The sequence below is a fragment of the Phyllostomus hastatus genome, unplaced genomic scaffold (genome assembly GCF_019186645.2).
Source record: "Phyllostomus hastatus isolate PE091 unplaced genomic scaffold, TTU_PhHast_1.1 phas_scaffold_216, whole genome shotgun sequence".
NCBI classification, from domain to species: domain Eukaryota; kingdom Metazoa; phylum Chordata; class Mammalia; order Chiroptera; family Phyllostomidae; genus Phyllostomus; species Phyllostomus hastatus.
Window position 1 is genome coordinate 1,953,117 of NW_025334018.1, and position 23,972 is coordinate 1,977,088.

The window sequence follows — 23,972 nt, forward strand, 5'->3', positions numbered from 1 at the left end:
TAGTGTCCGGAGCCACACAATGGGAGCTTGGACCACAGTGGTGGCTGTGGACGTTGTGGAAAGATGTCCCCTCTCAGTCTATTTTGACAGTAGAGCAAACAGTAGGATTTCCTTTAAAAAGTCAAGGAAGGCTCCATGGTTTTTTAACCTAAGCTGCTAAAAAGACAAAGATGCCATCACTCACCAAAGGGACGACTGTGTATGGAACAGTTTTGTAGTAGACCAGTAGAGGCTTGTCTTGGACATAGATGTTTTTCAGACATCAGTTTGGAGATTTGCATAGGCAGCTGCGTATATGAAGCTGGTATTTGATAAGAGGTCTGGGCTGGATGGAGATGAGACTAGATGAGATCACACAGGGAAGGCATGTTCTCTGAAAACAGCCCTCTGGCCTTCAGCCAGGCCCTGAAGCATTTTGGGCCCCTTGCAGTCAGATGGTGGTCAGGGGTGACAGCCAGTCCGGGGACAGAGGCAAAACCTGACTGAGACTTATTCGGGATTATTACAGCATAAGCTTCCCACTCGTAATGGTTTCTGTTTAAAGCAACAGAGCTTCCGTCTCATTACATGGAGGAAGAATACCTACTCATGGATTATTTTAAGAATTAGATGGGATACTACTTGTCAGTAGGTTAGGATAGTACCAGGCCCATAGTTAACACTCAAATGGGAGTTTCAGTTACTATCATTCACCTCTTTTAAATAGGTTTCTTTAAGTCAGGTCTCAAGGTATCATCTCTGCTCTCTCACCTTCTTTCCTCTGACCTCTCTGTCAGCCCAACCCCTCATTTGGTTCTAAGTGAACATAAGGAGGCACCTCTTCCTCCATAATAACTTCAGAGCACATTCCCTCCTTTCAGCTAGAAGGACATCATCATCTTCGTCATAACTCTGTGTTGATCGAGTCCCTCGAAAGAATGAGAACTCTCCCTTCCTGAGCCCCACCCTGGCTCCAGAGCTGAGACCCAGAGTCCAGTCTGACCCTTTATCACACTCCTCCCTTCTCCCCACTACACTCCCTTCCTCTTGTAAAGAACTTATCCTCCTCCCAGTCTCTGCAGAGACAGAGGAGCTGCTGCCTTTGCAGTCTGAGTCATCTTTTCTTCCTTTTGTTCCAGGTTCAAATACGAGGAAGACAGAAGGTGAGTGAGTCTATGGTATGGTTCCGGGGTGGAAAGGACTGGGGTGAGCTGCTGTACTTTTCCATCTCTGCCAATCACAGGAGAGTCCCTAGCATCATATAATCACTGTCTCTCCAAGGTTAAATCCAGGAGTCCCTGTCACCATCACACAACCAGGTCATGAGGTCCAGGCCCTTGATGCTCAGGATCACTGCCAGGGACAGGTGTCTGCTCCTCAGTATAAAGACACCGAGCTGCCATCACTCCCAGTATTCCCATACCTTGCATCCTCTTCATCCCTGTTTGCCTTGGGTCTCCCTTCCCATTTTTCTCTCCTAACCTACCTCAAGAAGTAACAGTGAAAGAAACAGCCTGTGTGAGCAGCACCTGCAAAGGGGAGCTGGGATATAACATATGTTCTCTCTTAGCACATGTTATGAATTCTTTTGTAGTCTGTGTACAGATCTCTTTCTTAGTAGCCAATGTTAAAATGAGTAAGCATTCCCTGAACATCCACACACTTATCAAGGGAAAGAAGATGGGGTTAGAAGTCTGTTTAAGAGGAGAGGAAAAAACCAGGGCTGAAGCATTTGCTTCACTGAATCCACAAAGGGGACAATCTGTCTACCCAGTTGCAAGCCAAATCCATTTTTAAACTCAAAGCTCTGGACAGTTTCATCTGTGGCAACTGGAAGCTACTTGACAGGTCCTATCCATCTCTTTTTCTCTTTGTACTTGGCAGTGGAAGGGTGGTGAAGGCAGTCTGCCTTAGCAGAGGTGGGCGAGCATTTCTCCCCTTTCCTTTGCTACTCCATCCCCACTTAAATGCCTAAAGACATTAACTGTGGGCCTCAGCTGGCTCTCCAGGCCTGTTGATGGCCCGTTTGCTTCCATTATAGGGAACTGACATGCCCTTCCACTGACCGCATCCCTGTGTTAGGAAGAGTTCTACTCGGGGAAAGAATACAATTTCTCCCAGGAGTCATAGCATCCAAGACTTCTAGGCAGCTTCTGGCTGCTGCCGCATTCAAGTATTCAGGCCTGGCCCATACCTACTCCTTTGCCACCCTACTGGGTGATGGAGCCTGAAGCAGCATTCCTACTCTTCCTGCTGCTGGCAGGGGCATGATTGGGCCTTCTTGAGTCAGCACCCGCTCCTGTCTTCCAGCACTCCCATGGACTTCGCTCTCAGCACCTACATGAGCCATGCTGGGATCCGGCTTCGAGAGGCTCGACCTTCCAGCACAGCTGAAAAGGCCCCATCTGCTCCTGACAAGGACAAGTGGCTACCCTTCTTCCCGAAGACCAAGAAGGTAACCAAGCTAGTAACCAAGCTACCCTAGAAACTATCTCCTCTTTGTCAGTTCTGTCCTCGATGGCAGACTAGGAAAGCCCTTTTGGAGTTATCTCGCTCATCCCACCACATTTGGCCATGGAGTCAGTGAAATTTTTCACATGAGAGCAGCTCTCACCCTCCCTTCAAACTTAGGGAACAGGTGTGGGTCTGCTTTCCAGTTACTTGTTTAGACCCAGTCTTCGGAGCAGTGGCAGAGTGATTAGTGGCCAAGTCTGGTTATTAGGACTTTCTCCAAACCCCATGTCTCTTGTCTCAACAGAGCAGCAATTCCAAGAAAGAAAAGGATGCCTTGGAGGACAAGAAGCGAAACCCCATCCTCAAATATATCGGGAAGCCCAAAAGCTCATCACAGAGTAGTGAGTACTTGGAAAGCGACAGCCTTGAGTTGGGACCTCAGCCCCTTCGCAGACCAGTATGATGGCAGAAGGTCTTCCATTGTTTCTGGGATCCACAGGCCCAAACTCTGAAACTGCCGCTTCCTCTCAGTGCCGCTGGGTTCTCACCGGGCCAGCCACTGCAGGCTATTGAGGGACAGGTGACTGCTCCAGAGGCAAGGAGGCCATGCCAGTCCCTTGGTCTTAGTCTAGGAACTCAGAACCAGTTGTTAGCTACTAAACAGTCATACAGAGGAATATTTCCCCCTTGGCAGGTTTGCTCTGTTGATACTGAGTGCTTCCTTTACCTTCTTTGGTGGGGTTCATCTGTACTCCTGTGGGCCTGTGTGTTAGGAGCAATTATGGGCCCTTGACGGGAGTTTGAGTTACCATTAAGCAGAACTAGGTGGAAAGATGGCAGGTTTGGGTCCCAGAGGTTCCCCTAATGCCATCAGTAACCCAACTAATTGAGCCTGTGGTTATTCTTCGTTGTATCATTTGTCTGGAAGTTGCCGCTGGCCCTTGCTGTCATTTCTTAAGAGCCCCCCAGTACTAGTCCTGGGAATCTGTGAGGGCCTTGGGGCGGGACTGCTGCCTTTTCTGAAATCGCTGTTTTAGCGGGAGGGGGAAGGGACTCCTAGATCAGCCCTGATTTTTGCCATTACTTTTCATTTTCCAGCTTGATGTAATTTTTATTTTAATTTGACTTTTCATGGTTTACTTTTGTTTTTGTTTGTTTTCTTTTAGCATTTCATATTCCCTTGTCCCCTGTGGAAGGTAAAAGGACCATTTTCTTTGGATTTTTCTTTGCATTAGCACTGAGTTTCCATTTCCCAAATCCCGTTATTCCTCCTTAAATCCCATCCTTCCTCCTTCCCTTTTCTTCTTCACCCTCTCCTCCTGTCCTGCCCCGGTTCTCCCTCCCTCTCCTATTCCACTTCTTTTATATGTTCCTCCTTGTTGCTAAAGCTGCTCTGTGACAAGACACTGCGGGGGGGTGGCGGGGGGGCTGCCCCATGCCTGCCCCATGCCTGCCTGTTGCAGGGCTGGGAGGGACCCAGACAGTCCTCCTCAGGTGGAGCTCCTCTTGGCCTTTCTTGGAGGCCAGATTCTGGGCCCTCCCACAACTGTTCCACAGCCTGAGGCCTTCCTCTTTCATTCTGTCCCCTCTCCGTGGATGAGGTGCCAAAAGTCTAGGATTTCATAGAAATGAGGGAAACCCTCCCACACTGAAACGTCCTGCACAAGTTCCTCAGATTTTTGTTCTCAGTCAAAATAATAACAAAACCCCTCATTTTTAAAGGGTATGTGGGGGTTTTTAGTAAATAATGGTCCTACAACAGTTTTCCTTTGGGAGAGTTGTTTTTTTTTTAAAGATTTTACTTATTTATTTTTAGAGAGGGAAGGGAGGGAGAAAGAGAGAGAGAGAAACATCAATGTGCGGTTGCTGCGGGCCGTGGCCTGCAACCCAGGCATGTGCCCTGACTGGGAATCGAAACTGCAATGCTTTGGTTCACAGCCTGTGCTCAATCCACTGAGCTATGCCAGCCAGGGCTCTTTTGGGAGAGTTTTAATTTATATCACCTATTCTGTTTAACCCTTCAGTGTAGTACCTCCATCTCTCTGACTCTTAATTTTGCCACCACTGTATTACTGCAACAGTTAAAAAAGAATGAATATCTAACTGAATATGTAGAGTATCGATTATCAGTCTTCTAGAATTTACGCATTAAAATACATATACATAACCCCTGGCTGGTGTGGCTCAGTGGTTGAATGTGGGCCTGTGAATCAAAGGGTCGCTGGTTCAATTCCCAGTCAGGGCACATGCCTGGGTTGTGGACCAGATCCCCAGTTGGGGGCCCATGAGAAGCAACCACACATTGATGTTTCTCACCCTCTCTTTCTCCTTCCCCTTTCTCTAAAAATAAATAAATAAAATCGTTTTTAAAATTTAGATACTTATTAAATATTTTTTAAATACCAATTCTTAGACAAATTGATAAATAAATAAATGAATAAAATATATGCATAATAAACACTAACCCAAAGAAGGTTAGCACCTAGAATTAGACAGGTGCATTTCCCAGCAGAGAGGTCCACATGCATACGATTAAGTAATTAACACTTCTAGGTTCTACAATAAATCTATGGAGGAAGGTAACAGTGGGATGCAATCAGGAAATTATTCTGTTGCTGGAATTTATTTTATGTAAAAGTGGCAACTGAAAATAACATCTATAAATTTTTAATTATTAAATTCATATTCATTATGCGCTTTTAAAACAGATAATTATTGGAAAAGTAATTATATAACAATGGGAAAAGAGAAACGAATGGCCTTGAAACCTAGGCCCTCAGTTTTTAATACATTTTCCCCATCCGCCCTGCCCAGGGGAGGCATGAGGCAGGCAGCAGGCTCTTGTGAACCTGAGCAGTCACGCCCCAGTTACTTGCCTTGTGTCACCCTCAGAGGGGACAGGAAAGCCCAGGGTGGAGTCGCTGATCCCAAGGGCAGGATCAAAACGCTGGGTGTCCACTATCTCTTTGAGCCAGATCTTTTCATTATAATTTCTTGACGTGGTTTGTGTTTTCATATTCCCAGGATACCAGACAGATCTGTATTCATATCTAAAGACCAAACACCCACCAAAGATAGAAAGCCTCAATGTTGAGTTTTGCCATTTAGGATCATCAACTGTTGCCCTTCTTTATTAGTAAAAGTATTTGGTTGTTAGTAACACAGTTTACTTTTATTTAGTTTTTTTTGTCCTTCAGAGAATGGAGGAAGGAGAGCAAAGGCTGCTAGTGAGATTTCGCTCTTTTAAAAAATGTGCTACTTCCCATCAACTTTTCCCCCTGTGCTCTGGGTTTTGCAGCTATAACAGATGTCACAGTCACAGATGTTTCTTCTCACAGCTAGGACGTAACTATATCCTAAGGACAGCAGGACAGTTTCCAAGTGGCCGTGGGAGAGGGAACAGTGGACTCAGCCTGTGGCTTTCTGTTAATAGGATATTCCCAGGCTCCATCATCACCCAGCCAGGGCAGCTGGGGCTGTCAGGCTGCACAGCTGACCCTGGCTCCTGCCTCTGCCCCAAGGCCCAGATGTACATTCAGTCGGGGACAGGCAGATCTGGCCCCAAGCTCCAAAATGGGAGTGATGGTAATACCCCTATCCTGTCCCATTCACACAGCCACCTGTTCAGCAGTTAAAAAAAAAAAAATTACCCTAGCTTCCTGCTTGGAAATTTTCCTATGAAACTAGAGTTTCATCACACAGGGAAATTTGTGAGTTTGTACATGTAGATACCAGAATCTGAAGCAGGGGCAGGACATTGGTTAGCATGGTTAGGATCGGGGCTGAGCCCTCTGGGGTATTTACATTGCCTCCCCAGTCCCACTTGACCCTTCCTGTTGGTCTCAGGAAGAGCAGCATTTCTAGCCCAACTCCTGTTCTAATATCACTGAACTTGGACCTGACCTAGTGGACTTTGAAGATGAGAGCCACTGAGTATGTCTTTTTCCAGGTCTCTGCAAGGCATCATATGTGCCTTTTTACTCTCTTATATGCCCTGTTTGCTTCTTCAAACAAGAATAGCTGTCTTTTGTCTTAGCTTTGAAAAAGGGCTGGAATTTGAATGCCAGAGAATATCTCTTCTCTGTTTTCCTCAGCCTCCCTCACTGGTAATAATGGGTTTGATTCTCTTAAGGATGGAGACCAGGAGTTAGGGGTATGGGGAGCAGAAAGATCAGAAAGGAGAGCCAAGAAAGAACAGAAATCATGAACTCTAAAAGTAATACAAATTTGAAAAATGCTTGATATAATTTGGCACCATGGTCAGATTACATGTAGATATGTTTTTGGTCCTCCTAGCTATTTTTTTTTAACCTGTATGTGTCTCTTGGAAAACCTAGTCACAGTTTTGAAGCAGATGAATTATTGTAATAAAGAATATGAGAGTGCAAAGAAATACCCATAGAATATGTACTTCTAAACTCTCTCATTTTGCAGATAAAAAAGAGCAAACCCAGAAAAGTAGAGGGACTGCCCGTGCCGCACTGCCTATCAGTAGAAGAGCCAGGACTAGACTGTGCTTCCTGATTCTCAGCCCCACACTGTTCTCATCCATACTTGCTCATTGCTCTGTCTCCTGGGTTAGAGGGGAGCGAGGACCCCAAGACATCGTCCCTGAACAGAAAGCAGAATGTCCTTCATTATCTTTCTGCTTCCAGTCAAACCAGGCAACGTAAGGAACATCATTCAGCACTTTGAGAACAACCAGCAGTATGATGCCCCAGAACCTGGGACACAGCGACTCTCAACAGGAAGCTTTCCCGAGGACCTGCTGGAGAGCGACAGGTAGCAGTGGCTGGATGGTACTTGCCAACTGCCCAAAGAGGGACACATGGACAGGGTTTGGAGCTAGGGTTTAATTCCAACTACTTTAGCCCCTCCACTGGACTGTGAGGCTCCTACTATGGAATTCTTTCTCCCTCCACAACCTTCCCATCTGGATGTCTTCAGAAGACGACATAATATGTGTTGGCATTTAAACCAACAGCAGAGAGAGCAGGGCCCCACCCTTCTAGCCCAGGAACCACGTGCCTTTAAAATTTTCTTGTGGTTCACACTATGACTCTCAGCAGCTTTCATCTGAAGAATGAGCTAGATTATGTAGCATGAAGCAGCTAATCGGGAAACCCTAAATGACAGGCTAGAGGAGACTGGAGGGGGAAGAAGAGAAGTCCTGAGATAAAGGGAAGTCAGGCAAAAGACAGTCTTGAATGCCCATGAGGAAGAGAGCTGGAGATGGGGTTCTACTTGGAGCTTCAAAGGCAGGTGCTAGCCCTGGCTGGTATGACTCAGTGAATTGAGTGCTGGTCTGTGGACCTAAAGGATGCTGGCTCAATTCCCGGCCAGAGCACATGCCTGGGTTGTGGGCCAGGTCCCCACCTGGGGGCATGTGAGAGGCAACCGACTGCAAGGCAGTGCTAGAAATGTGAGCATCGGAGGTCCTTATCCACAAAGAGGTACAAAGTTCATCCATTCAAAACAAATTGCTCTTTTCAAGAATAGAGAGGAACTTTGACGTCTCTCATAGTCTCTGTCCTTGGCCAGGTTCTAACTGGAACCCTTTTCTAGTATTAGACAAACTCTCAGACTTGTTTTTGACTGTGGCATGATGACAGTAAGCTCATGTCTGAAACTCTACAGCGCGCACTTAAGTGAAATTTGCCTATAGTCGGAAATATCCTTGCAAATTTTTTAAGTCACCCTTGAGGTATAGCAGTAGGAAAATAATGCTTGTGTGCACTCAAGTCTGAGCCACTGGGCTGGGCTAAGTGAAAGCAGGCACAAAGGCAAGCCAGTAAGCAGCAGCCTTGTAGCTGAACCACTTACCTCTAAAATACCTGGTTGTCAGACCCATGTGTGGGACATTCCTGCTTGTATGGAAGGTTACTCCATTCTGTTAGTTTAATATGTGTTCGATGATGTTGCCAAATGAGAATTAACAAATATTTAGGGAAGGTAAAAGTTAGATTTGTGCTGGGGTGAGGTTGAGTTCTAATATTACTGAGTAAATTAAATATACAAATTATATAATTGCTGGGGTAGGCATGGTCTTACAGATGTAATAAATACATGATTTTAAGGTCAACATTTTGAAAAAATATTTGAGGCTATTCGCAAACTTGTATTCTTGAAGTTGCTGGGTGTATTTGCCCTAAGACATTCACTAGGATCCTAAATTTACTCTCAGCAGAAGCCTTTGGATTTGGTGACTTAAGTTTACTAGCAAGCAACTTTAGAAGAAATAGTGTCAGCACAGTGGGTCAGAGGTCATCATAGACATTTAGCAGGTATAACAAGCCCCTGATTCGAGAAGGCGGTCCTCCAGGAATTTTTGGCCAGAGGTTATGTGCCTCACTTCTTGATAGAAGTGTTACCCTCTTATGGCACTTGAAGGAAGGTGCTTAGCTATGTAGCCTCAGTAACTTCACTGGACAAGGTTTGTCATGCTAAAACAACCCATTGGTGGGCACTGGTGAAAGTGTTTTAAGTTAGTCTGGGTTGGAGTTGTTCTAACAGGCTTCAGGGGGTTGAGGTGAGTTCAATAGGGGATCAGCTGGCAGTGTGGTTTCTAACCCTACCTACAAGCCCTCAGGATGCTGGGGTGGGGCTTGCTGCATGTAGGTCCTCTGACAGTATAGAGGTACTTGATGGATGGAGACAAGTCATTTATCTCCTGTGCAGCACCTTGCTGTGCTCCTTAGGGCCCTCCAGACTCTACAGGCCTCCTGTGGTCCTAGAGACAGGGCACAGTGTGGATTAACAATAATGTCAACAAAGAAGCAGCCCAGCAGGGCTGTGGGGGCGGCACCGTCCTGGACAGGAAGGGTTCAGAGATGCTGGCTGTCTCAGGGCTGGTGTGCTGCAGGATTCAGAAGAGAGCAACACCCACTTGTCAGCATCTCGTCAAGCCCCAGAAATACTCAGGAGCCAAGCCTGGCAGGACAGGGAACAGGTTCCTGCCAGTCAGTAAACAGGCTCCTATAAGTGCGCTGCCAAGCTGATGTGCTCCCAAAAGAGGACATGGAAGCGTAGGAAGGATGCTGGCAAGTTATCAATGGAAGAAATCCAAATTACAACTGGAGGAGTGGAGATCTATCAGCAGATAGAATTTTCTGATGGGCTGTGTAGAGAATGCCAGAATGATTGTGTGAAGGCAGTGCCTGTAAAAGGGAGGATTCACCTCAAGCAGGGTCCATGGTGCGAGCTGACCTGTTCCACAGCAGAGGACAAAGATGGACTGGCCACGAGACAGCTGAGGGGTGGCCAGAGTGGGACCTGGTAGTCCCTGATGACAGACTTGGTGTCCATGGCTTTCCTGACAGGGCCTGGTTTCTTTGGCATTAGAACACTCTGCAAATCTGATTCTGTTAGTCCCAAATTTCACCATTCCTGTAGGATCCCTTTCTGATCAGTCATGAGCAAGATGAGAGGCCCTTTCCATCCCAGGCTAGGGAGAGGGAGAACTTTGTAGAGCAGCAGAAGCAGGTTATCGTTGGGAAGTATCTTTAATCTAGGAAGTTTGGTGTTTTGGTGAATCTAGGTGTTTGGGCCCTTTGTGGAGAAGGGGTGGAGAATCCACACCATTGAGGTGCCCTTAAGATGGGGAGGCAGATACAAGTGGCCAGGACCTCGGACCCTAAGGTGTCTTGCCCTTTCCCCCAGCTCTCGCTCAGAGATTCGCTTGGGCCGCTCTGAGAGCCTGAAGGGCCGGGAGGAGCTAAAACGCTCTCGGAAGACAGAGAACGTGCCCCGCTCTCGCAGTGATGTTGACATGGATGCCGCAGCAGAGGCTGCCCGCCTCCACCAGTCAGCCTCATCATCGGCCTCTAGCCTCTCCACCAGGTGGGCAGGGCTCAGGTGGCTGGGGCCATGGATAAGCACATGGGCAGAGGCAGAGGGTTTCTGAGAGTTGACATTCTCTCCACAGGTCTCTTGAAAACCCAACTCCTCCCTTCACCCCCAAAATGGGCCGCAGGTGAGTGATGGGTGCAGTAGCATCTATCTTTGGTGTCCAAGTCCCAGCCATGTTCAGCTGTTCCTCTCACCCCTGGATGGCTGGTTAGGTGTGTGTCTCTTCTTCATGGCCTACTGCTTTCCAGTGAGATGGGGTACTGGGTTTGGCAGGAGAGGGAGAGACAAATCTTATGTGTGAGTTTTTTCTCTGCGCAAAGCTAAGCTGCCCATTTTCTCCAGGAGCATTGAGTCCCCCAGCCTGGGGTTCGGCACAGATGTCCTCCTCCCCCACCTCCTGGAGGATGACCTGGGCCAGCTGTCTGACCTGGAGCCAGAGCCAGACACCCAAAACTGGCAGCATACAGTGGGCAAGGATGTGGTGGCTGGGCTAAACCAGAGGGAGATTGACCGGCAGGAGGTTATCAACGGTGAGAACATACTCCACCTCACCCCATTTCCACTCTAACTCATGTGAAAATAGGTGCAGAGCACCTAAGATACAAAGGGTGGTAAGAAGTAAATGGCGGGGGGGCACTCTGGGAACAGGACCAGGTCCATGTTGTTGATCCTGTAAGGGACACCTCAGTGCAAACTCTTTGGTGAGAGAAAAGTTGATGTGCAATTTGCAAACAGCACTGTCACCCCTGAAATATAGTGGTTTGTGGTGGTCACGGTAGTGACTCTAGATACTTGCTAATGTGTTTTCTCCCTGTCTTTCCACTCCTCCCATCACTACCCCTGCTCAGAGCTATTTGTGACAGAGGCTTCCCATCTACGCACACTCCGGGTCCTGGACCTGATCTTCTACCAGCGAATGAAGAAGGAGAATCTGATGCCCCGGGAGGAGCTAGCGCGGCTCTTTCCCAACCTGCCCGAACTCATAGAGATCCACAGTGAGGAGCCTTCCTCCCTCCTGCCTCCCTCCTTCTCCACATCCCTTTCTGACTAGCCTTCAGGCTTCTGTTCCACTTTTTCCCATAAGCCAGGACCTCCCTGTGTAGATAACCCTTGCCAGATACTCTTTGTGAGAGAGCTTGTTGGATAACCTGAAACCAGCATTCCGGTTCCCCTCAAAGTAACTGGTTTCCGGACCCTTCCCCACAACACTGCTGTCAGAGACCCCCTGCAGCTCAATCCCAGGTCTTCCCATTTCTTCTCCCCTCGCCCCAGATTCCTGGTGTGAAGCCATGAAGAAGCTCCGGGAAGAAGGTCCCATCATCAAAGAAATCAGTGACCTCATGCTTGCTCGGGTATAGTGGCAAACTTCTCTTGCTCTCCTGCTCAAGGAGATGGGGAGGCAGGGCTCATTACCCAGGGCTTGAGGATGTGACAAAGGAGGAGTTAGGGAGGGACCAGTCTCGGGCAGGGATGTGGTGATGCCTGGCCTGTGTCCATTCTGCCTCTCAGTTTGATGGTCCTGCCCGAGAAGAGCTCCAGCAAGTGGCCGCCCAGTTCTGCTCGTACCAATCCATAGCTCTGGAGCTGATCAAGACCAAGCAGCGCAAGGAGAGCCGATTCCAGCTCTTCATGCAGGTGCATCCTTGGCCATCCGTCCACGTTCCCTCATTGCCACTAAGAGTTGGCTGAGTCAGTCATATCTTAATAAAGTCGGGGCAGGGTTTGTAAACCAGGTTCGACAAACCAGGTTCACCGAAGGTCTCCCGAACTTCCCTTCTGGCCCCAGCTCCAAGGCCCCCAAACCCTGTCTAGCGGGGAGGATAATCTGGAACTCCCTGCACCCATCTGTACCCTCCCTCACACCACCTCTCCAGAAACACTGGCACATACCCACTCGCTCTCAAGACAGACGCTACTGTTTGTTGAAAAGAATACTGGGTAAGCAGTCAGCAGGTCTGGCTCATGTGTGTACTGCCTATAAAGTGGGAATAACACCTGCTCTATGTAGCTTGTTTAACCATATCCCTTCCATGGACTTCTGTCTCCCTGCCCCCACCAAGCTGTCCCTAAATAATCAAGGAAGAAGCTACCATCATGGAGTTACCCCCTGGTGTTAGGACCTTTTTGGCATTTTCACACCCACCCAGGTCCTGAGCCCATAAGCCAGTTCCTAACCCCAGGTTGACATCTCCCTCTGTCTGTGCCCCCTGTCGTCCAGGAGGCTGAGAGCCACCCTCAGTGCCGGCGGCTACAGCTGCGGGACCTCATCATCTCTGAGATGCAGCGGCTGACCAAATACCCACTGCTGCTGGAGAGCATCATCAAGTACACAGAGGGTAGGGCTCGGTGCGGGGCTAGTGTGGGAGGCGGCAGCCCTCGTTTCAGACCCTAGTCCTAGTGCTAACATACTTTGTGACCTTAGAAAGTCACTCAGCCTCTCTGGTCTTCAGGATCTTCATCGTGGCCTTGTTATGGTCAGTCTCAAAGAAGATAATGGTTGTAAATGCCCTTTGGAAAAAATAAGGTACACAGTAGCAGCAGGAGGTGTGAGGGCTACCTCTAGCCCTTGTGGGGCCTTTGTACAGCTCAGGACAGCACCTGAGTGGACACAGGTTTGCCCACGGAGGGCACAGTGGCTTCTCTAATGATCATGGTCCCTCACCAGGTGCCATGGCTGGATTTTAGTCCCCATTCTCCGCCCCTGCCCTCCCCCGGTGGATGCCTATGTGCAGTGCACAAAAGACGCAGCCATATGTGAAAACTAAATGAGTAGGGACCATGCTGAATGAGGGGGTCTAACCCCAGGATTTCACTGCTCCTGGGATCCTGAGCATCGTTCACCACTCTCAAATTTGGGGCGTTGGAGACAGGGTGTGCAAGTGTGAGGAACCTCAGCTTAATTTAACAGGTATTCCTAGAGGCACAGTAACTGCAGTCACCTATAGTCTGTCCTTGTCCCCCCACATCTGTGGAGTTGGTTGTGGTGTAGGCAGGAATTCCTAAAAGCTATTAGCATCTTCAAAACAGTGGTCTGAAATCCTGTGACCCTCAGTAAAAGATAATGTTACGCTTGAGGTCCTCAGTTAAGTAAGGGTAACGTATCCATACCCATACCTGCTGGTTTGCAGTGGGCCAGTAACCACGGCTGTAAGTAGCCAGGTCATATTGGACTCTTACAGATTTCTTAGGCAGGAACCCCTAACTACCTCACCTATGCTTATTGGTAGGTGGCACCTCTGAGCATGAGAAGCTCTGCCGGGCCCGGGATCAGTGCCGAGAAATTCTCAAGTATGTGAACGAAGCAGTGAAGCAGACAGAGAACCGGCACCGTCTAGAGGGCTACCAGAAACGCCTTGACACCACCTCCCTGGAGAGGGCCAGCAACCCCCTGGCAGCAGAGTTCAAGGTAAAAGGCAGAGGGGGCAGCATGGTCAGCTCCATCCCCCTGCACATTCTTGGGCACCCTGAGGAGCAGAACTCGGGTCAGGGCCTGGAGAGTGGAAGGCAGGAGATGTGGGCCTGCCTTGTAGGATAGCGTGGTGGGGCCCTGGAATGCATATGCCTCTTTTCACCATAACCAGTCCTTCCTGGAGAGACGTGGGCAGACAGCCTCACCAATAAAGACTAGATGTTGGACTTAGCTGGGAAGAGCAGAGGTGGGAGTTCAGACATGAGGTAAAGGTAAAGACCCTTTGGAAGGGAATAAAGCTGAAGGGGTGGGCAGGTAAAGCAGAGAATGACCTCCTTGGGAAGGAGGATGGCATGTGGTATGGTGTGGAGGAAAAACCAAAACCAGAGCCATCGCCATATCCCCCAGTACAGCACAGGGCACGCAGCTCTGTGGTGGCTTTTTTACTTGTCTATGTCCCTCACAAGGGTAAAAGCAAGGACTTTCAAAGTGTCGCAGGTTCGATTCCCAGCCAGGGTACATGCCTGGGTTGCAGGCTATAACCCCCAGCAACCGCACATTGATGTTTCTCTCTCTCTATCTCCCTCCCTTCCCACTCTAAAAATAAATAAATAAAATCTTTAAAAAAAAAAAAAAAGCAAGGACTTTCTTACCATCACTTATCCCTACCACCTTAGCATGGTGTTTGGGACATAGTAGGTTCTCAAATACTTGTTGACTGATGGAATGAATGAATGAATAAATGAATGAGTGAACGAACCAACGAATGGTTTCTCCTTGACAGAGCCTGGATCTTACAACCAGAAGGATGATCCATGAGGGGCCCCTGACCTGGAGGATCAGCAAGGATAAGACCCTGGGTATGTGCTGAGGGGCTGGGGCCCAGGGGGAATCTGTGGTGCACTGGGCTGCCCCACACTTCCCTTCCTGGAACATGGTGCTCTAAAGGGGTGGTAAGAGAGCTGGGAGGCAGCTTAAAACATACCGGGGGTCAGAGCTTAGACTCCTTAAGCACAGCGTGGGGGGTACCAAAAAGCAAGGGACCAGGTGTCCCAGAGTCCATGGTGCCTCATGTGTTGGTACTGGAGGAATGGCAACTAGGAATGTCTCACAAGCACCACATACTCCCAGACCTCCATGTGCTGCTGCTGGAGGACCTCCTCGTGCTGCTGCAGAAACAGGATGAGAAGCTGCTGCTGAAGTGCCACAGTAAGACAGCCGTGGGCTCCTCAGACAGCAAGCAGACCTTCAGCCCCGTGCTCAAGCTCAATGCCGTTCTCATCCGCTCCGTGGCCACAGGTACCATGCAGAGCCAGTCCCAGCTGGTCTGGGCTCTGGAGCTGTAATCAATGTCACTGATGACCAGTGAGCACCAGGTGATGCAGGGCCAATCCGGGGTGTTAACAGAAGTTACCAGTCCACCTGTACTCCTTCCTCCTTTCCTGACCCTTCTAAGCAGGAGGATGTGATCCAAGGTGGGGTGTGATGATGGGCTGGATGGGGACCAAGATGAAGATAAACAACCTGGTGCACACAGGAGGAGATGTGAGCACCCAGGATGGGCTAAGTATGCGTAAACAGGATTGGGCAGAGAGGAGCAGGACAAGCCTTCCTGCTGCAAGAGTGACAGGCAGAAGACTGAAGCTCCACAGTCCAGAGAACAGATGGACAGATATTTCAGTGCGGAGTGGTGCGTGCCCAGGAAAGGGCTCTGGAGCAAGAGCCTGACACCCACCTTCTCTGGGCTCACTTTCCTCATCAGTAATGTGGGGGTGACACCCACCCTGCCTCTTGGGGTATCAAAGGGATGGTGGGCATGGTAAGTTTTATAAACCCCAAGCACCACACACACAGCAGCCTTCGCTGTTAGGAAAGCAGGAGGATAATGGATGACCATGAAAGATGCCTTTAGGGGTTCCAGAATTGCCTCTGTCCCTTGTAAGTAGGTCCCAAGTGGGGATGACCTTATGCTGCGTTCTCATCCATTCTGAGAGTCAGGCCTCTGCCACCCCCGGTACAGTGCCTTCTACCTTCATTTCCTCACACAGATAAACGGGCCTTCTTCATCATCTGCACCTCCGAGTTGGGCCCACCCCAGATCTATGAGCTGGTGGCATTGACGTCATCAGACAAGAACACGTGAGAATTGACTCAAGGGTCACCCTCGGGACCAGGGTGGTGTATATGAGGACACTGGACAGCGAAGCCAGGAATGGGCCCCTGAGCAGTCAGATAACAGGGCTTAGAGCAGGGAAGTGGGAGAAAAGACAGACTTTGAGAAGTTTGTAGGGTCACCATCGCTGCTCCTGTGAGCAATGGTAGGGAGGAGGAGCTCCCAGCAATCTCCCAGCCATTTTGCTTTTTTTCTGGCCCCATCTCCTCCTTCTTGAGTTCTCTTCCCTTTCCCCATCAAGTATTTCAGATTCACACATTCTTCTCAGATGTTTGCCTCCAGGACCCTCATCCCCACCCCAGTCGTTCACGCACCCACGTTCCCTGACCGTAGTCCGCTGGGGGTGGCGTGACACAGTGGAAGGAGACAAGCTGAGTCAGGCAGTTTCTCACCTTCAGGGTTTTCATCTGTAAGATGTGTGTATTAAGTTACTTGAGAGAGAACAAATGTAGAATGCTTAGCACAGAGTATAACAGAGGGTTCTACTCTGTTCAATCATTGGTAGCTGCAAGTAAAAGAGCCACACAGGAGCAGCCAGCCAGGACTGCGGGGAAGTGGGGCCCTGCTGGGCCAAGGGTCCCCGAGGCGGGGTGTGGAAAAAGGCTCTGGGCAGTGGGGGCAGCGGGGGAGCTACTGTATGACTGGCTACTGTTCTCACCACCAGTACTCTCTGTTCCTGCCGAGCTATAGGTGGATGGAACTCTTAGAAGAGGCTGTTCGGAACGCCACCAGGCACCCCGGAGCTGCCCCAACACCTGTCCATCCCCCACCCCCTGGCCCCCAGGAGTCAACCCAACAAAGCCCCAGGTCCAGCAGGTGCTCAGCCCTCCCAGCCCCCTTGCTTCCCGATTCCAAGCCCCTTGGTTTTTGGGGTTTTGTTTTTATGATTTTTAATTCATTTATTTTTAGAGAGGTGGGCAGGGAGGCTGGAAGAGAGGGAGGGAAGCATAGATGTGAGAGAGAAACATCGGTCGGTTACCTCTTGTATGTGCCCCAACCAGGGACTGAACTCACAACCCAGGCATGTGCCCTGACCAGGAATCAAACCAGCGACCTTTTGCTTTGAGGGATGACGCCCAGCCAACTGAACCACACTGGTCAGGGCGCCCCTTGATTTTTGCTGTTCTAAGCCTTCAGCTGTGGGGATGGATGGCCTCAGCAAACAAGCGTTAGCAGGCTGGTAGAGGGGCATTCCCACACCTCTACCTTCCTTCCCTGTCTGCTGTCCCCAGCAGCCCTTACACGGCTGTAATGGAGACCACACCTAAAGTGGGGTGGGGAGGTAGAATCAGGGACCAGGAGAGGCTCGGCTGGCACCCACCCTCCTCCTCAGGCTGCCAGTCAGACAGCAGGTGCTGAAACCGAGCGCCTTCCTTCTTGGACCCTACACCTTCATTGCCCATTCCCACTCTGGGGGCCAGGGTGGGATGTCATCACCTCTCAACCTCCTGGCTGGCAGAGAGCTGGCATTCCAAGCAGGTGAATTCTCTCCCACTGTTTCTTCCTTCAGGGTAGGACTGGATGACTCAGAAGTATTCCGAAGTGACCCAGAACCAGAGGAGCTCCCTGGAGGTAAGTCTCCTGAGTGGTCTTTGTGAACGTAAAATCTAAGTCCATTTTTTGTAGGCACAGGTAGGAAGGTGGTCAGGGGTGGAGTGAGGGTGATGGGAGGGAACCTTCAGGGCCAGAGGTGTGAGGGTTTGATAAGAACAGAAAAAAAAATAGAGGGAGAAAGAAAGTCTGGAAGAGGAAGGAAAACAGACTAAAGCAAGTTTAGACTAGCTCACGTGAACAGAGTATGACCCTGGCTTCTGGTGACAGGTATTTAGCAGTGGAGGAAGAGGGACATTTGGGAGTCCAGGACCCCCTGCCTCCTCCAGTCAGGGGCCACTAACGGAGAACGACTGCAGGCAGTAGCTGTCTATCAGGGAGCGCACTGGGCAGGAACGGTCAGAGCTATGACCCTGGCTTCTGGTGACAGGTATTTAGCAGTGGAGGAAGAGGGACATTTGGGAGTCCAGGACCCCCTGCCTCCTCCAGTCAGGGGCCACTAACGGAGAACGACTGCAGGCAGTAGCTGTCTATCAGGGAGCGCACTGGGCAGGAACGGTCAGAGCAGGGGAGCAGGAGCTCACAGCGGTCACCGGAATGGGATTGGCAGAGCAGGAGGGCCCAGGTGATTCTCACTGATAGCTTGTGTTTGAAAGAGCCTAGGGTCTTCGGTTTAGAGAGAAATCTCCCTGGGAAGGCAGCCTGGCTGGGTCCCTTTTCTGTTCTTTCTGCTGACAGTGCTTTTCCTGCTAACTTCCACACCTCCTTCAGGGTTTATCTGCGCAACAATTTGCCCTCTTTGACTGCTCCGTTTGGTACCATAACCGGCACTGCTGACCCCCCCCCCCCCCCCGCCGCCATACCCTGCTCTGTAGCACTTTTCTATAGCCCTTCTCCCCCTCTAATCTGTTTAGGCAGTTAACTTATTATTTCTGTGTCCCTGCACTTGAATATAAGCTCCACAAAGGAGAGATCTTTGTTTAGTTTATTAATAAACAAGAGCCTGGGACAGTGCCTGGCCATAGTAGGTGCCCAGCAAACATTGTGGTATGAATCAGCCAATATTCCCAACCCCTTAAATCCAAAGCTGGGTATGGGATCAACCCCCACGTGCCCACACTCTTGCCCTGCTTTATACTGTCCTCCCATTCAAAACAGATACTGGGCCCCAGCAGAGGGTCAAAGGGAAGCATCCAGTCCTGCTCAAGGACCCCGGGCATGAGAGCAGCATAGAGGAAAAGGATCTGGGTGCCCTGCCTCACTCTTCCACGTCCTTGGATGGAGAGAATAGAGGTGGCAGGACAAGGGACCCCATCATCCTGCCCCTCCCAAGCCCCCTGTTCATGGAAGGACTTGCTGATGCAGCCCTACAAGATGGTGAGTGCCTCGTGGACCCTGCCATCAGTCCCCAGTCCCCCAGTAGCATGACCAGTGCTAACTAGCAGATGTCTGCAACCCTGCACCTGCCTGAAGAGTCTCCCTGGTTGTACTTGAGGAGAGATGATGCAGACACACAGTTGTAGCTCCCATTCCCCACCCTCAGCCCCGGCTGGCTGGCCAGAGCCCTCCAGCTTCACTCAGAAGGCAGGTTCACCAAGTTGGGGGTCAGGAAGGGAGTAGAGATCCTCCTGCCACCTCTGCACTCTCCTGCCACTGTTTGGGTCCTGTACCAGGAAGGCTACCTCCCCGTTTCCTTCCAGTGGAGAACCTGCGGCACCTGATCCTGTGGGGCCTGCTGCCAGGTCACCCCAGGGAACTGCAGGCTGCTGGAGAGCCCGAGGATGACCTGACACCTACACCTTCTGTCGTCAGTATCACCTCTCACCCCTGGGACCCAGGCTCCCCTGGACGAGCTCTCACTGGGGCTGAAGAGGAGAGCACCCAGCTCCCAGGGACAGAAGGGGGCCAGCCAGAACAGAAGGATGTGGCTCTCCGTTCTCTGGAACACCTGCCCCCAAGGACCAGAAATTCTGGGGTCTGGGAGTCTCCTGAGCTGGACAGGAGTCCAGAGGAAGAGGCTTCAAGCCCGGAGGCCACAGGAAGTTACAAAGTTGTGAGAAAAGGTAAAATAAACTGGGGAGTAGGGGGCGAATGCCATTTTGGGTAGGGTGAAAGGGAGTGTTACCCACCTATCCTAGAAATCGCATGTAGGGGCACACACTGGGTTTTAGGGGACGCAGACGTGTTAATAGCATGCAAAGGCTTTGGGGTCAGACAGCCAAGGTTCAGAGCCCTAGCTCCTTCACTTCATATCTGTGTGACTGTAAAGCATACTGAACTATCTCTGAACTTCATTCTAGAATATGAGGATGAGCAATTGGCCATCAATATAAGTCTCTGCCAGTGCTTCTCACTGATCTGCCAGTGCTTCCCACTGATCTGCCAGTCCTAAGGAAAAGGCGAGGCTCTCTCAGAGCCTCAGACTTGGAAAGACAAGGACTCCTGCTTGCAGCCCGTCCCTGCAGGTGGCAGTGATGAAGGAACTGCAGTGTGGGGTGGAGATGGCCACTGGACTAGAGGTTGAGCGGAGAGGAGGGGCTGTAGGACAAGTCTGGGAAGACTCTGGGGGTAGGGGGTGGCGAGTGAACAAGGTGGCAGGGAGCGCACCCAAGCTGTGGATATGATGGACAAGACAAGAAAAGCTGAGACCGGCCAGGGTGGTCCCTCAGGACAGGTCTGTCTGGCCAGAGCAGTGAGCCCAGGGAGGGAGGCCGCGGCGCAGAGAGGGGTCGGCTGAAGAGGGAGGGCTGGTCAAGGAGCATAGCGGGGGGGGGGGGGTGTTCCTGAGAAGTCGGGTGGGATTCGAGTTAGGGCCAGGGTTTTCTGATCCTCCCCTGGTGTTCAGCTCTGCCTCCCTTTACAGGAGCATTTTTTATTCCATCTGCTAAAGGTCTGCCCTCTCTCCTGGGTTTCTGGGAACTGACCTTCCTTCTCTGTCCTTCGGTGAATTGGTGGGAGAGTTCTCTGCAGCTCCCTGGGGTGTGGTCACGTGTGAGCTTGTGTTCACTGTGTTCTTCCCTTTTTCTTTTTCTCCACCCCTGCTCCTCTCCTTCCTCCTCTCCTTCCCTTCCCCTCCCTTCTCTTTTGGTTTCTGCTCTCCCTGGTGGTGGTGGTGTCGGTGCAGCTGAGGTGGCAGGCAGCAAAGCTGTCCCTGCACTACCAGAGAGTGGCCAGTCAGAGTCTGAGCCACCTGAAGTGGAAGGCGGAGCAAAGTCTGCGGGTAATGAACCCCTCCTGGGAGCCAGAGACAGGCCAAAGCTGAGTGTGGGGCCCAGAGGGCCGAGGTGGCCTTGGGAGTTGGAGGCCTGCCTGTGGGCCAAAGACAGGGACAGACCTTGCACCACCCCCTTGTCAAGAGTTGCACAGGCCTCTTGCAGAGCAGTAGAGTAAGCAGCCTGTGCTCAGTTGTGAGGTGGGGCAGGAAGCCTGGCCTGGTGCCCTGGGCCCAGTGTCCTTAGCTTGACATTCTGAGCCACTTCTTCCCCACCCATCACCACTCCAGTGTCACTGTGGAAATAGGCTTACATGAGGTCCGTGGTTCCTCAGTGTGTGCCTATGCTAACTGCCCTGTCAGGCCAGGGACCCTTTGGGTCCTTCCTGCAGCTGGCTGACCCCCTGTGATGAGTTGAGGGGATCATGAAATAGATGGCATTTGGGGCAGGGGGCAGTGCTGAAGTTCAGCAGAGCTTGAGATGGGGCAGAGTGAAGGAGACTACAGCCCACGGCTTTTCAAAAGTTCCTAAAACCAGGCACCACCTCTTTACCCCTCCTTCAAGGAATGGGAGTCCCTCCCCTGTTTCCCAAATGAAACATAACAACCCTGCTACTGTTCCCCTAACTTCCATTACTAAGCATCTTTCCCTGGTATGGGTCACACTAAGCAAAATTGCCATCTAGAAGGCTCTCTAGAGGAGGAGGGCTTCAGGAGACCAGCGGGCAGCATGAGGCCAGCGTGCTCTGAGCTCATCTGCAGGGTGGCTTCCCTGGCCCAGTCAGCAAAGGGAATGCCAAGGGAACAGAAAACAGCTTACACTTCCTTTGCATTTGCCTCCTAACATCTTTCTCTTGCCATGGGGACAGGGAACTGTTTTTATGTCAGCATGCCAGCAGGACCCCTGGACTCAAGCACCGACTCTGCAGGGCCACCCACAGACCTCTCCCAGCCTGAGGCCCTCCCGGCCTGGCAGACAGAGCCTCAGCCCCAGCTGCAGGGAGACAGTGGAGATCAAAGTCACCCCAGCCGCTCTCCCCACAGCCTGGCCCTCAGGGACATGGGCCTAATCTTCCGAACCATTGAGCAGCTCACCTTCAAGCTCAACAGGCTCAAGGTGAGTGCAACAGGGCTCAGTCCCCATGGCAGGGGGGTACGTTGCCTGTGCTCAGTCATGATGGCATTGAAGAGCCTGGCCTGATGGCAAAGCTCCTGAAGGGATGCGGACCAGTGGTGTGTGACCACGGGAGCTCTAGATCTTGGCCTGGCCCAGGCTCTCCCCACAGCCCATCCAGCCACACTCAGGCACAGCCGCTTCCCCAGGGGCCTCATGAACAGGCTTGAGCAGACATTCCCATGACTCTTCTAGGACTTGGAGCTGGCCCACAGAGAGCTGCTCAGGTCCCTTGGGGGCGAGTCCTCTGGTGGCACCACGCCTGTGGGCAGTTTCCACACAGAAGCGGCTAGATGGACAGACAGCTCCCTGTTACCTCCAGCAAAGGAGCTCCTGCCCTCTGACTCCAGGGACAGCCGAGCACTGGAACCCTGCCCTGAGGACAGTGAGTGAAGCTGATTTCCTCTTTGTACGCGCCCTGAGGGAGAAGGCCTCCCGCTAGTAAGGAAACCAAATGCTGTCACACAGTGTAAGGAGAGAAGGGGCATCTGAGGGGGTCCAGTTCTCATTTCCCCCTTGTGTACAGTTAACTGCCCCAGCTCGCATGAGCTTGAGGCCTTTCCAGGCAAAACATTAAGAGGGAGGGTCATCTCGGAGGCCAGTTCCCCACTGTCATTGTTGCATCCCCCACAGGCGCCAGCACCCCCCTGGAAGACAGCGCGGCAGACACAGCCACATCCCCAGGACTGTAACTGTCCATACCATCAAATTCTCTGCACCCCCACTCGTCCGCTACGGACTGGCCTGAGGCAGGGCACAGGGTGGGGACACCCTAGAGCTTCTCCCGTGGTAGAGGCGGTTGAGGAGATGGGTCTGCCAAGGGACACCGGCATGTTACTTGGGAGTCCAGTTTCAGTGTCTTTTCCCCTCCCTTCAGCCCACCCTTCCAAGGCCTCGGGTCTCCTCGGTCTCCTACGCATGCTGACTGCATCCGAAAGGCCTCCCTCGTCCCACACACACTTGTCCACTGGTGTGCGTGGATACCCTCAGACATGCGAATGAAAGGGAGGAGCTTCTGTGTAAATGCACTTTCTTCCCCTCCCTTTCTCCACAGGACCCCAAGGCTGAGGGAGGTACCTCTACCTCTCCTCTCTGTCACTTGGTCTCCTGTAAATATGTATGTATTGTATGTGCATCTTTGCTATTGTAAATAACTTTGGCCTTTTATGTTCCTGTTCCTGGAGTGCTGGAGGCAGCCACAGAAGCCACTGCTGAGGGAAAAGGAGGTTCACTGGCACCTCCTGGTTAACACCCAGCTCCAGGATCGGGGCCTGAAGGTTGAGCCAGCCCCGAGTGTCCCAGTCCCCTGTGGGCCCAGCTAGCTCAGGAGTCCGGTCTCTACCGCTGGGAGCCAAGCGACTCCCTCCCCACTAGGACTTCTCATCTTCAGGGGAATTTCTCACCCTACCTGTGTCTTCCTTTCCCCACCCTTTTCCTTACAGAAAACCAGTGTATCAGGTACGGAGCTAAAAACTGGGCCCCAGGAAGGAGAGGTAGGGGGTTGGAATGCTGGAGTCCCTAAGTTCACCCAGGACCGTCCCCAGGAGCCAGTGCAACGTTTGCCCCTGTTCTGTGCTCACAATGCTCCCCACTGACTAATAGAATATACACACTGTGCTAGGTGTATATATACATATATATAAATATATATAATATATAAAATATAGATATGGAAATGACTGTTTTGCTGTTAAAATAATGTATACTCTTTATTTTCTTCCTTTCATGGTTAAGATTTTTTTTTTAAGAAAAGTTAAATATTCTTCAACTGTAGTGGTGTGTGTGTGATTCTTGGAACTGCTGTGATAAAAGATGTGGTTGTTCCCCCGAGACCCGTTAGAACTGGAGAGAGGGACAGAAGGAAGTCCCTCCTCGCCCTTGGCATCCAGTCCCCAGACCCAGGTCTTGTCATACTTTCTCCCAAAGCTCCAGTGCTTACTGAACTACTGTCAGGCAAACTAAGTTATAGAGCCCCATGGCCAAAACACAAAAAGACACTTAACCCACTTAATTTAGAAACACACGTACATACGTATATACATAGGAGTAGTGCATCCAGGGACACGAGGCCTCATGAGCTGCCCACGGTGAGCCTCAGGACTCTAACAGCAAACATGAAGGGAAGGGTCATCTCAAAGGCCTGACTAGTCCCTCACTGTCGTCAGCCCTCTGC

General features: G+C 50.9%; 1 protein-coding gene across 7 annotated transcripts in view; it reads left to right on the forward strand.

Annotated features, from left to right (window-relative positions):
- The window catches only part of ARHGEF11 (Rho guanine nucleotide exchange factor 11), a 115,337-nt gene extending 91,765 nt beyond the window's left edge, over positions 1–23,572 (forward strand). For 4 of the 7 annotated variants that reach the window (XM_045861680.1, XM_045861678.1, XM_045861685.1 and 1 more), the window contains 24 exons: positions 1,119–1,142; positions 2,290–2,434; positions 2,738–2,834; positions 3,600–3,629; positions 7,089–7,215; positions 10,093–10,272; positions 10,358–10,405; positions 10,624–10,811; positions 11,130–11,276; positions 11,554–11,633; positions 11,791–11,916; positions 12,500–12,617; positions 13,509–13,687; positions 14,475–14,550; positions 14,822–14,989; positions 15,739–15,829; positions 16,554–16,679; positions 17,374–17,435; positions 18,573–18,791; positions 19,115–19,477; positions 20,539–20,634; positions 21,495–21,742; positions 21,995–22,184; positions 22,433–23,572. In XM_045861680.1, coding sequence (XP_045717636.1) covers positions 1,119–1,142; positions 2,290–2,434; positions 2,738–2,834; positions 3,600–3,629; positions 7,089–7,215; positions 10,093–10,272; positions 10,358–10,405; positions 10,624–10,811; positions 11,130–11,276; positions 11,554–11,633; positions 11,791–11,916; positions 12,500–12,617; positions 13,509–13,687; positions 14,475–14,550; positions 14,822–14,989; positions 15,739–15,829; positions 16,554–16,679; positions 17,374–17,435; positions 18,573–18,791; positions 19,115–19,477; positions 20,539–20,634; positions 21,495–21,742; positions 21,995–22,184; positions 22,433–22,491 — 3,187 coding nt within the window. In that variant the 3' untranslated portion in view covers positions 22,492–23,572. The remainder of the gene's footprint in view (positions 1–1,118; positions 1,143–2,289; positions 2,435–2,737; positions 2,835–3,599; positions 3,630–7,088; positions 7,216–10,092; positions 10,273–10,357; positions 10,406–10,623; positions 10,812–11,129; positions 11,277–11,553; positions 11,634–11,790; positions 11,917–12,499; positions 12,618–13,508; positions 13,688–14,474; positions 14,551–14,821; positions 14,990–15,738; positions 15,830–16,553; positions 16,680–17,373; positions 17,436–18,572; positions 18,792–19,114; positions 19,478–20,538; positions 20,635–21,494; positions 21,743–21,994; positions 22,185–22,432) is intronic. The other 3 variants (XM_045861679.1, XM_045861684.1, XM_045861681.1) reach the window with 3 other exon arrangements.
- Positions 23,573–23,972: the final 400 nt, after the last annotated feature.